General features: G+C 34.8%; 1 protein-coding gene across 7 annotated transcripts in view; it reads right to left on the bottom strand.

Moving 5' to 3' along the window:
* Nucleotides 1-13,271, bottom strand: part of LOC149808553 (ral GTPase-activating protein subunit alpha-1-like) — a 274,534-nt gene that overhangs the window by 104,269 nt on the left and 156,994 nt on the right. For 6 of the 7 annotated variants that reach the window (XM_089978950.1, XM_089978978.1, XM_089978996.1 and 3 more), the window contains one exon: nucleotides 11,645-11,662. The exons of the other annotated variant lie outside the window; for it this stretch is intronic. In XM_089978950.1, coding sequence (XP_089835076.1) covers nucleotides 11,645-11,662 — 18 coding nt within the window. The remainder of the gene's footprint in view (nucleotides 1-11,644; nucleotides 11,663-13,271) is intronic. 7 annotated transcript variants of the gene reach the window in all.

Here is a 13,271-nt window from a genome sequence, read left to right as displayed (position 1 = left end):
GGGACCACATATAAGTAATGGGCACTGGCAGTGACTGCAAAAAGAAGTATATTTGAAGCTAATAAACTATTTCTAAACACAAATGTACTGAACATACAAGACTTTTTTTATTGTAAATCACTCTTATGTCTCAGATTTTCCATGGGTGGTCTTCATGCTCTGGCTATTCAAATATGAACCAGTAATGTTGACCATGCCCTCTATGGTGATGAAGCACAAGACATGTCTGCTGAGTTGTAGTGGTGATTTGTAGTGGTGTTTTGCAGGTATCTACCCCTCCACTGTAAAATTCACAGCAGAGAGAGCCAAATGGTGATTAACTACTCCACCATAACATGTAGAGAAATTACAAATCACGTGAGATATACTGTACTTTGCAAATTATTCTTAATGCAAAATTAAATATTTCCCGGCTTTCTTGTTTATGCTCAATGAAATCTTTTCTTTGCAGCAAATTCATGACATGAGGTGTTCAATTTCAAAAGCTCTATCAGGTAGATATTACTAGCTTGGTGACAAACAAATGCTACTTAATTCACCTGATTTGAAAATGGTGCTATTTGCTACAGACTGAACTACAAACAATGCCAGGTCAAAAGTGAGTAGCCACTGGAGTCAAAATGTTATTTAGCACAAGACAATTTCAAATGGTCACTGGATGATTAAGAATTATTCTTCAACTATGACTTCATCTGAGTACATTGATAAACATTTAAATAAACTCTGAAAATGCAATTTTATAGTGGCTTCTATTTTAGACCCTCATGGTTGCATAAATATAACAGGGTGCTGTGCAGTAAGGAATTGATAGACTGATAGAAGCAAATGACAATTCAGTTAGGAAAGAAAGATTTTAATGACAGAAAATATCTGAAATTATAAAGACACCACAGCCTTCAATTTAGAAATGTCTATAAAGGATTTAGATATTGGGGTCAACAGAAAATGATGGTTCAGTGTTGTGACACGACAAAATTTTATGTTAAACTATCTTTTTATTCCTTATCTTTAGGCAATATGCAAATAACAACGATTCTTCATATAAAAGTCATATAATTCATTCAGTTTCCACATTTTTATCCTTTGAAATAAATTGAGTTGTTAGCAAATTCAAGGAGTTTCTCAATATATTCAAAACGTTTTCAAGGATAGCCTGAATGTCTTGTTTTTTAATGCAAGGAGATTTTAAGGCAATGCCTCCGATTCAGGGATATTTCAAGGTTACATAAACTATCATAACAAGAACCTAGTGGGAGAGACCTGAAATCATAAACTAAAGTGGTCATCCTGCACTTTCTCATCTTGTTCATCACAATCATTGGCAATCTTTGCTGGACCTTATCTAAAGTACAAACCTTCTACAAACTTTAGTCAAGGTTATGTGGTCTTGAACTGAAGATATTAAGCAGAAACCACTTTTCTACTTTCAATCTGTGCTTTGATCTCCAGCTCAATAGGCTTATTCTTTACCAAAATGTGTCAGTCATCCACAAACTGTGGTTGAGAACTAAAATATTTGTTCAGAAACTATTGTTCAGTCCTACTGAGCATGGCCTTTGACCTGTTTGACCTGTTAACCCCCAAATCAACCGACTTCTTCCTTACTCCAAGTGCAAGCTATCCACAATGCTTGGTCCAGATCTATGATATAAAACAAATGTTATTGTGTAGAAAAATAATTCTTCTTTCAGTTACAGTGACATTTACCCATGACAAAAAAATGTATAGGTGTCTTTTTTATGAGCCATACTAAACCTGATCTTTGACCTACAACTCAAATGGCTTCTTCCTTGCTCCAAGTGAAATTTATCCACAATGTTTTGTCCAAATCTATGTATAAAGCAAATGTTACTGTGCTGAAAAAAGTTTTCTTCTTTCATTCAAAGTGTCATTTACCTATGACACAAAAACTGATAGGCTTCTTCCTTACACCATATACAAGTGGGCCCTGGGTAGATGAGTGGTCTAAGGTACTTGCCTTAACAGATCACAGACATCTCACAACTGTCTGTGTGAGTTTGAGTCTTATCTCTGCCAACATGGATATGTGAGAAAGCTTGCCAGAAGCCTTGTGTGCATTGGAGGCTCCTGGTGTTTTTCATGAGTTCTTCCTCCACCTGTTATACTGGCCACCATGAATAGCGATCATGTTCTGAAAAATGGCATTAAGCCCACAACAACAATGACATACAAGCTATTTACAAAGTTTGGTACTGATAAATGGTAGGAAAGTCATTACCATGGAGAAACATAATATGAAACAAACTGATGGATGGATAGACAGAAGGATGAACATCATAACATGTCACACTCTGCCTATGGTGGACATTTAAAAAAAAACATTAAATCAAATCAAGGGCCTATCTCATTCATTTTGTTCTGACATTTGAGGTTTTCTCAATCTTGCAGGATTACTCACCCAAGTGATTACATGTTATAAGAACGAATAGCTCCATCATAAATTATTAAATGCAAAAGTACCATTTTCTTTCACAATTTTATCACCAGATGATACAATATAGCAATGGCATTAGCTTTCTTCCTGTGACATCAATTTAAGTGGTCTACTCATTTTTTGACCTAATGCTGTATTTAAATGGCAGCACTTTCAAACTGGATATATCTAGCTGGAGAGCTGGACTTCCTTCATCATGACACAAAAGGAATAACAAGATGAAGAACTGAATTTGATTCAAATAATGAAAGAATTAAAAAGCCCAAAAAATGTACAAATTAAAAACTTGAATGGAGTTGAGCCAAAAAATCAACTATGTTTGCAATTTTTGAAAGCTCCTATAATTTTTATCAATCTGATTCTGCACCTGCTATCACTGAATAGCCAATATAACTGTTAACTCTCAAGTAACTTTGGATCCTGATGGAATTGGAATATTTTTAATGCAAAAACAGTTTATGATGAATTTTCTATTATATTATTTCTGGAGAATACCAAACTGTTAGTTTTAGGTCTGCATTAAGCTCAGTAGTGAAACAAAACAGTGGTATTAAAAAAAATATGACGAAAGGCTCATTTGTTCAATTAATCAAGATGTTTCTAAGCTAACTTATGTTGTTGCTTCTTAAGAGGTCCAAATCTCTGATAAACTTTATGACAACTGAATTTTCATAATCCGCTCATTGATAAATGAACTGCATGTTAAATTATCAACCAGGTGAAATAACATATCCTCCATTAGATTCTAAGCAAAAAAAGTTTGTTGCTTATAAATGATCACTTATAAGTCTATGTTTTATTTACTGAAATTTGATTCAAACAGAACAGGGGTTGCATTATACCTAGCAGTAATATTTGAATCTCTGGATGTTAACAGGATATATATAAACTGTCCTTGGAAATATTTCAATGTTTTCATGCCATTGTTCCCATTCAGAAATGCATGTATAGTATGCACTGGGTTGATCAGTTTCATTATGATATTCATTACACAACAGTTGTATATACAGTTATTTAAATTTTAATAATTTTAAAATATTACTGGAAAATTAAATTTTACTTACTGCAAAGTCAATTGTCCCTCAATGTTGTTTACCATTGCCTACTAGTAATTGTATTGCTTCCAGTTTTGTTAATGTCTGAGCAACCTTTATTTTGTTTTATATTGTTTTGTTGTATTAACACCGTGTTTGATACAATAAAAGTTTTGATTTGATTTATATTCTCCATTCCATAATTCAGATGTAATTACCAAGTGATCTGCCATTTCACAGGGGCAGATAAATCCTAGGCTTGTAAAGGTAGTATTGAACTTGTTTTCAACTTGACAATCCTTTTGATTGAACCACGATCATGATACTTGTTCAGGTCGAGTCCTACAGCTCCCTGTGTGTGCTGGACCATAATACCTGAGCACCCTCATTGTTTTTCCACATGACAACCCTTTGATTGTGCCATGAATGAGATACCTGTTCAATTGCATCCTTTAATTGATTTTAACAACTGCATGATTGAAATATCATCTAGAGAGCAAAAGCTCAGTCTTGACATAAGCAGCCTTAATTAACTGTAAAGGCAAGCAATCAGAATCAGATGATATCTATGATGACTAGACTGTGATGGAGGATTTCAGAACCATATTTGGTCACTCAGATGATGAGGATGAATTCTTGGGCTTTATACTAGATGAATTAGACAGTGGCATTTATAGGATACTGCTAGTCTAAAACGTGTGAACTTGACTATTATTTGTAAGACATGTGGAATTAACATATTAAATGATATTGTTAATCAGACTATTCTGGGCTACTATTATTTTATCAGTATGTAACATATAATGGAATTCATGCATGTATTATAGTTATAAATAGATTTAAAATGTAAATCAGTATGGATTTCAATTGATTAATGTCACAAAGATGAAAATGTAAGTTAATAATTTATTTGTGACATATTTCACTCAATAATATAATTGTATTTTACATTGGTTTTGTCTTTATATTTCATATCGATCTATTCACTTTGGTTGTTCATTTAAGTGCAATTCTGACTCACTGATAACATGTCATCTCTTCAGGCAGATCTGACTTGCAAAATACACCTGGATTTATAGGAGGGTCAAAGAAAAAATTGCTTTTTTGCAGCCCTAAAAAGTGGGTTGACTTATAGTCAAGCCAACATAAAATTGAGTATATACAGTAATTAGAAGGTAGCAAAATTTCACACAAATACAGTGAAAAGTGATACTTTCTGATATCCATATTAGTATCATTCTATGAAGGAAGCACCCTGTCCTGATTAGCAATTAACATATTTGTATACATATAGAAATGACAAGAAATCACAGCAATGTACACAATCATGAAGCTCACAAAATTATGGTTAGTGTTAAAAATTTCAATTGAGAAAGATTTTATCTAAGCGACAAAGGATACACAATTTAAAAAGGTTGAGAGAAAGAATTAGAAAGAAATGTAAATACAAACAGAAATGTATTTTTCTATTTGGTGACATGAGATCACTTACAAATAAAAGTGAAGTGCTGATTGAAATGTCATTTATTTTTTTGGGGAGTGGGGGTGAGGGAGGGGATGCTAATTTTAATAGCATAATACTCATCACTATTGCCTTGCTTACTGTATAGCTAGAAACCTGGTATAGAGGTAACCATGAACCAGTCTGACTACCACATAATTGGCCTAAATGGGATAACCTTACTCAGTGACTTAATCCAAACAATGATTAGACCATCAAACTGGAGTGGGAAGATGGAATCTTGCAAAAGTGACAGGTAAGTAATACATTATTAAAATCCGTTTCCCTTTTCCCCCAAATACATTTTAATATAAGTAATAGAATATCTATCACTATTGCTTAGCTAAATTTGACAGTTTAGAGGGAGGTTAATGGCCTTTAAAAAATGGTATAAAATTAATATACTCACCTTTATGGAAAGGGTGTCCACTATTATATGTTGACAGCAGACTGGACCATGTTTTGTGTCATAACTATTGGGCCCAAGGGAAAAAACAATGCCTTTGCTTTGGTACATCCAAGACCGAAGGTAAAAGAAGGATAAAATAGCGTGTGACCACCAAAACACAGCTCTCATAACATCCTTCAATGGTGAATGATAAAAAGGCCCCAAAAGTAAGAATAGTCCTGACTTTATGGGCTTTAGTTCTCACAAATGAAAGGCCCCTCTCTGTGAAGGACTGTTAAGCTTTCTTGAAAGTGAGGATAATCCAATTGGAAATGAATGATGCTGAGATATAAGCTGAACTCTTCATAGGTAGAAAGATATGCTATCTATTCTTACTTCAACTTTCTGACACAGCCAAACAAAACCATAATACCATAACTGAGCAGAAAATAGGATGCAGGGCTACCCAAATAAGCTGGGTTTTTGCACACACCCCTCATCCCTGTTGACAAAGAAATATATTCATGAACTGCAAACAACCATTTTCTATTATCATGAAGCTTTATGGGTAAAGTTTTAAAAGGAAGCTTCATATATTGGTCCATAAAGAGGAATTTGACAAAGCTTACAACATGCATGAGCGATTCCATTTAGGCATTAATGAATAAGATACTGGTGTTTGCAGTTCAATATACTTTACAATATTGGAAAGATGAGCCTACAAACCAACAGCTGAATCCTTAAAGAACTTAAGTGTGTTGGACAGTACTGCCCTATAACCCATAATAGTAGAAACTGATAATTTTCTGTCTTGGAACAGGAAAAGAGTCTGCCTGGGCACTCATAGAGAGACGGCCAGAATAAATCTCCTTCCAGTGGAACATGAACTAATCCATGGTTGGTGAGATATTCATCCCCATGTAAATGAAATACTGAGATGGGATTAGCTCAGATTTTTCTCTGTTTGGAATGAGTCGTACCCATTCACTGCAGACCAGCAGCAAGCCACTGTGAATCAACCAGAATCCTCAGGTAAGAAGCACCTACTCGTATCACCCAGGAAAAGGATCTGAAAGCAGAGGCTAGGTTGAATGTTACAGCCTGAAATTATAAAACCTCCCAGTGCAGGCAATTATGGAGGCATTGCCTATGGGATGTGAAAGTATGCATCCTGAAGGTCTGTGGACAGCCCAGTCACCAGTCACAATGGTCGAACAAGGAAGTAAAATGTGATTTGGTTATGATGCAGCCCCAAAGAGTCTCTCCAAACTGGAGAGAATTTTTCTTGACATCCATGCCTTAAGATACAAATCCTGGAGGTGGAGGAGAAGACAATATTTTTACTGACTTATCAAAGATATACATTTTCCTCCTTTACTTGAACCATCAGGTGGGAACAGGAAGGGGACCCAATGGGATAAGGAAGGACTGTAGTGTGAACTCATTTAAGTGCAGCAAAAACTACAGGACATCATTATCCTGTTCTTGCTCCTAGGGCATGATGGGGTGGGGTGGGGAGAGAGATGAAGACGAGACAGAACTTCCTAAACCAGTGTCTCTCTGATAAGAGGGAGAACTGAGGAGCAGCAGTATCCTCATTGCACAACTCATGAGGAGTAGCTGGACTGCACATAGTCTTTCTAGGAGAATGGGAAAGCAAACGTTTTTAGTAATCATGTTTCTCCTATAATACTTACCTGACCACATTACACATGGATAACTTTCTTTTCTACCTCCAAATCCAGCCCTCCCGGAAAGACAGAAAACATCTTTTGTGCGTGTGTGCGTGCATGTATATATATAGTACACATATCAAGAGAGAGGGGAGAGATAGAGAAAGGGAAGCAATTCTTACAGGTTAACTCCCCTTTACACTGACTTTGTGGCATCCAATTTAAACCAGTTGTTTACTTGATCGACACCTTATAGGATGATCACATTGCGGGACAGGGTGGGAGGGATTATTTATAATGTGATATGTTACGTTTTATAGGAGAAATATAATTTTGTCAAAAATTTGCTTTCTTTGGCAATTACATCACCTGAACACATTGCATTTGGACGATCGATAAGAGGAGGAAGAAATGCTGAGCATCCTACCTCTACCTGTGTCACCCAGCAGAAACATGATTGCTCTACTAAAAGAACGAACTTCAACTCTTAGTTCAGGACAACAAGAGACAATTGGTTAATACATGTGCACAGGAGGTCCACAAGGTATTGCAAACTTGATTAACTTCTCAAATGTTTAGGGCGAATCCAGCAAAAGTGGCGTATTTATGTTTGAGTTAAAGGTTGTGTTTTCATCAATAGGCAGCGGTCACTATCTGTGCAGCTACCACTAATGAGGTTCTTTCCTTAGTGAGGCCATCCGACATAAACAGAAGCTAGATAAGGCAGACTGTGCATGCCAGCCAGCTGCCTCTACTATGTCCCAAATTAAGATGTTACATCCCAGCCATGCCTATGGAAGCATAAATGTGAAACTCCTGCAGGGGAGGGGGGTTTCTCTCCTGTATTTAGAGGTATCTCTCATCCCTCCTATCACTCAATGAAATCTCCTGCTTATGCAAAATTATTAGTAAAATTTTTAATTTTTTCCATTTTTTTGATCTGATTCCAGTGTAGTATATTTACGTTTATACCACTGGTGATCATGTTACTAAACTGGCTTAAGCAGGGCATGATCATATAGCTGCTAATTTCACCCTATGAACCTGCTGGCATGGTCAGCTGGCTTCATTATTTGAAGTTTATTGTGGTGGAATATGCTACAGAAGTACTTCAGAATGGACTCAAGAAGGTAACTGATTACTGTTGGTTTATTAAGAGCCCAATCAGTACAAACAAATAAACATTACTTTGAATCTCTCCACAAGGTGGAGCTGGGTACCACTAAATATTTTGTACTGCAGTATTTCTGAACATACAGTGATGTTTACCTTGGTACACTGCAATTATATTATTAAAGTTGAAACAAGATTGTTTTTAGAATTTCCATACATTACTTGCTGACAGACACTACCAATGTACCCGTCGAGAAAAATGTACCATGGTAAACCAGTATATTGGTAATAATGTGCACTTCTACCAAAAGCTATGTTCTGCTTTGATGCTTAAAGTTGTATAACTGGATTAGAGTCTATACTGTATATCATCAAAATCAATTTGGACAGGATTAAAGATGCTAACTGATTATAGCTGGATAACTCAAAAACTCCAGCGGTATAGCATGAGGTCAGTTTGTCTTTGGTGCTTAAAGACTGTCCGAATGTCTAAGTGCGCCAATGTCAAAACACCAAAATCCAAGCAATTGCAATATCACAAAATCCAATGATGGTTGGAAACATAAATTTCTGTGGCTGCAATCACGTTCAAAGGAACATGCATACGCATTTTGCTCTTCCTGTAAAACTGATTCGAAAGTCTGTTACAGTGGCAAGAATGACATCATGCATCATGCTGAATTCTGATCTCATAAAGGCATATTAACAACAACAACAAATACGCCATCTGTGAAATCCATGTCCATGGAATATGCATCAATTATGGATAAAAGTATAAGTTTGAGATACTATTCGCCAACTTTATAGTTGAACATAATCTCTTGTAAGTGACCATCTGGACAACATGACCAGCAATTAAGATGTTTTGGGTAAAATATGCATTCGATACTACAATGAATGAATGCATCAAAAAAATGACAAAGAACATGATTTAAGCCTTTTTAAACTGTAATGTAAACTGGATTAATGTACTTGTCAATGTCATTGTAATCCATAATGCCTGTGATGAATGGGGTATTTGTCTCAGTTTATAATATAGTAGGTGATGTTTTTTTCAGCTTTGACTGTCAGTGATAAAGATTGGTGACAGTGTTGATCATGATAATAACAAAGGTGCCTGCAAATTAGGCTCAAGTCACAAGGGGGAGCTGTGTGTGATGGTATAGTGTATGTGTTTGTGCTTCATGTGAAGAATCTTAATGACATTAAAACATTAGAATTAGACCCAGACTGTACCAATCTTGAGCAGTTCTGGCTCGAAGTAAGCAATCTGAATCTACCCACAGGATGGAATTATTAAATATTCTTGGTGGAATCAGTAGTTTTACTGATGTTGCCACATTCCAATGCAGACACTAAAAAGGCCATTTTCCATTCTGAGGAACAATTCAGGCTGACTCCAGAGGAAACCTGGATCAAGTAACAGTACATCATCTCCCAAGTATCAAGAACAATGATGAGGACTGCCACCTATATAATCCAGCCATGATCTAAGAAATGCTAAACATAAAAGAAGAGTATTGCGAAATTACTAAATTGATAAGATGGAAATTTATTCAACAGTTGTAATTTTTGTACAGCTGCATGATAAAAACTGAGCTGAATAAAATCCTCCCTCCTTTGAGGTGAAAACTCCTGATCAAACTTTGGAAATCACCTGATCTGTCCTATTCTAACCTGTCTTTTTTATAACAAGTGTGCATAGACAGTTGTAATACTTACTTTTGGCAAAGTTTTAATCAAGAACTGCTGAAGCAAATGCTAAAATATATTCTGAAACTACTAGAGAAATTACCTTAACACCAGCTAAAGGAAAGCAGAAATGAGATGAGCAGTGCAATAATTTCCCCATTAGTATCAAGAGAGCTAGCATTACTATCAAATAATGCAAGGACTGAGGGGATAATCACTCAATAAAAATGGAATATTATAATAATTTGCTGAAAAATGTATTTAAATACATAAATAAGGCAATTTACTGAGAGTGAATTGAACATGTCTTAGCATTACAAGTGACTGAGGAAAAGTGAAAGAGTATCCTTAATCAGCTGATGATGTGGTAGTAAGACTGGATCTGGATTCATTCTGTTCTAGGCTTCTACATTGTTCCATATAATGAGAGGTTGGAATTATGAACTCGGATGAAGGGAAATAGAATACCGGAAGGCAAGCAAGGCAACAGGGACAGGTTATGTATTACTGTTAATAAACTGGGTAATGTTTTATGATCTATTCAGAATCCAGCAAATCCTTACTTGTTAGATCTGGCTACATATTTCCAAGTACAGCACAGTGGGGCCAAAATTGACTGCTGCATGAACATTTTATGACAAAACAGGTGAATGATAAAATAAATAAATGAAGAGTAAAACATAATGAATTCCTTTCTTTATACATTAGTGGTGTCTGATGTTACACAAGTCATACCAATTTCTAACTCTGACCATGGCCATTCACCCCCCCCCCCCCAATGAAATTGTTTCACTGCCTTTAAAAGTTAACATCTAACATTTTATCATGAAAATTATTCTATAAAGAAAAATCCCTTAGGTCAATGGTAATTATGCAAAGGTTCAAGCATCTCAAGTATGGACCTAGGAAGTTAATATAGCACTAAATATAAGTTCAATGATATTAAGACATGAAACCAGTTAGTCATCAGTGAAAAAAAACAACTGATATGATGAAAGTATTCTTGATAGTTTGCATAAGAAAGAAACAATTTAATTTAGAAAGCTAAACTATAGTTGATTTCAGAAACTGGTATTAAACTTTCTCTGCTGAGCAAAACTGGATCTTCCCAACTTTCATGGTTACAATTTTGAAGACAAATGTTATTTACTATGAAAAGGATTTCAATAAAGAATGAAGCTGTAGTTATTAAGTACTGTGTAGGGCTATTTAATTAATAAAAAAAATCATACTGAATGCCTGCAAATTTAAAAACAAGAACTGGTTCATGGAACAAGAATGCCCAACAACAGTACCTGAAATGACTTAAATGCAAAACTTATTATGAAGGTGTGATGGATACATGTATGGACAAGTTTAACAACACTACATGCTGCTACCAGTGCTATTGTCAGGCATTAAAAAATGATATCAAAATAAAGTTTTACAACCCCTCCTTAGCCATAAGGCTATCAAAAAACATTCTCACTCTCAAATTCATATTTGAATAAAATTCTGGCATCTGACTGATAAGAAATTTAGTATTAACCAACCAGATGTCAGCAATTTGAATCAAGTCCAGGTGTCAGCATGAAAATGTCTTTTACCTAAAGAAATATGACTACTGTCTCTTAAAATGGTGACTATGTTGACTTCTATAATGCATCAAATGTCTAATGATTTAGTCCATCTGAAGAAGAAAGGAAGCTTTAGTAATTTTCATTATTGCACCAATCCATAATTTTGTAAGCTTTAAGCCAGTGATATTATTACATAAAATGCATACTCTGATTAACTCTACACACTTACTGGTCATCCTCCATTCGTCTGAACAGGGCATAAAATAAAAATCTGGTTATTCCAGTGTGTATGTTCTGCATTGTTTTAAAACAGTATTTCTGATTAATTTTTACTACCAACAATAATATGTAAGCAATGAAGTATTTTAACACATGCATAACATTGTTAGATGCATTCTGACATGTGCAATTAGAACTGGAATTTCTACAATAAACAAGTTAAACATTGACAATACAAACATCTTTAAAAAGCTTTAAAAGCACAGGTAAATTCTAAAATAATATAATCAACTTAAATATTGGTTACTAATTTTTAAAAATCCATAGAGGTTACAACTATAACAAATATAGTCTAAAATTTTTTTAATCCTTAGATAAGCCAACAAGTATCATGATGGTGTGTGGTAGAAACACCTATGAATGTACAAATTAGTTCCAAGATATTGTACATCTTTTACAGTACAGGCAATGTGTGACAGTTTGCATGAAAACTGTTTTTTATTAAGTGTTTCTGAGATATATGTCGATCATTTTAGATACTGTGTAGTTTTTCAAATATTCTCATGAATAGTCACATTAACTTTTACTTTGAGAAGAAATTCGTATGATGAATATTTTCCAGTAAACAAATACTGCCAGCATTATGCAATTCAGCATATTTATACAATACATTCAATGCATGTCTCAAACAAATTATACAGTGGGTGAATACACAACATAAATGCATTCATGTATTTGTATAATGAAGATGCATTCAAGTTTTACATGTTTAAGTAAACTGGTATTTTTGTCATACATGGGTTTTATATATAATCTACATATCCACCTTACATTTATTTGTCTTTGCACCCAACACCAGGTTTGGAAGCTATGCAGGGCTGTACATATTGGATAGCCCAATGCCTGGGACTAACAGATTTTCTGTCAGACAAGTGCCTGATGTCAAGAGTTTTTTTAAATAAAAAGTCAAAATTATTTTTTCAGGACTGATTCACATCCATTTTCTTGTATTTTACTCTTCTGGATCAGTATGTTTTCTTAAATAGGGTGCTAAACTAGTTTGCACCACAGCAATGACTTTTAAGAAGTGCCAATAAGTTGCAAAAACGAGACTTTCCAAACTTGACAAACGACACACTGTCATGTATTTATAGAAGCAAAATGGCTTTATTTATTGACATCTGAATAAAAGTCAGCAAATAATAGGTGGTATGTATCCAGGGTTTGACTTTTTTTTATAAGATTCATGTTGCACATCTGATTGGTAATTAGTTGATTTGCTTCAAGTAGTCATTAACACCATCTAAAAAAATCTCAACAAACTGAAATATTTTTGTACCCAACTTATTATTACATTAAAATCCATTTTTTGCATTATTTTATGTGTGTTAATTTTGAGTTTTCCTACTGAATATGACTACCAAAGGCGACATAAACCATTGCCTGCTCGTGATACTGTGTATACAAACAATACAGACTTAAATGAAGTAGCACCAGGAGTAATGGCCTTGAATCTTCTATAATTCAGTAAGATTTTGCGAGAAAATAAAACCAGATTTATCACGTATCATAAGGTGAATTTTTTTAAACAGCTGGATATGTCTTCTGAGGCAAAATTAAGTGTCCTTTTAGAAGTT

The sequence above is a fragment of the Sinohyriopsis cumingii genome, chromosome 1 (genome assembly GCF_028554795.1).
Source record: "Sinohyriopsis cumingii isolate HCF-2022 chromosome 1, ASM2855479v2, whole genome shotgun sequence".
NCBI lineage: Eukaryota > Metazoa > Mollusca > Bivalvia > Unionida > Unionidae > Sinohyriopsis > Sinohyriopsis cumingii.
Note: the sequence above shows the minus strand (reverse complement) of the source record. Positions and strands in the feature narration are given on the sequence as shown.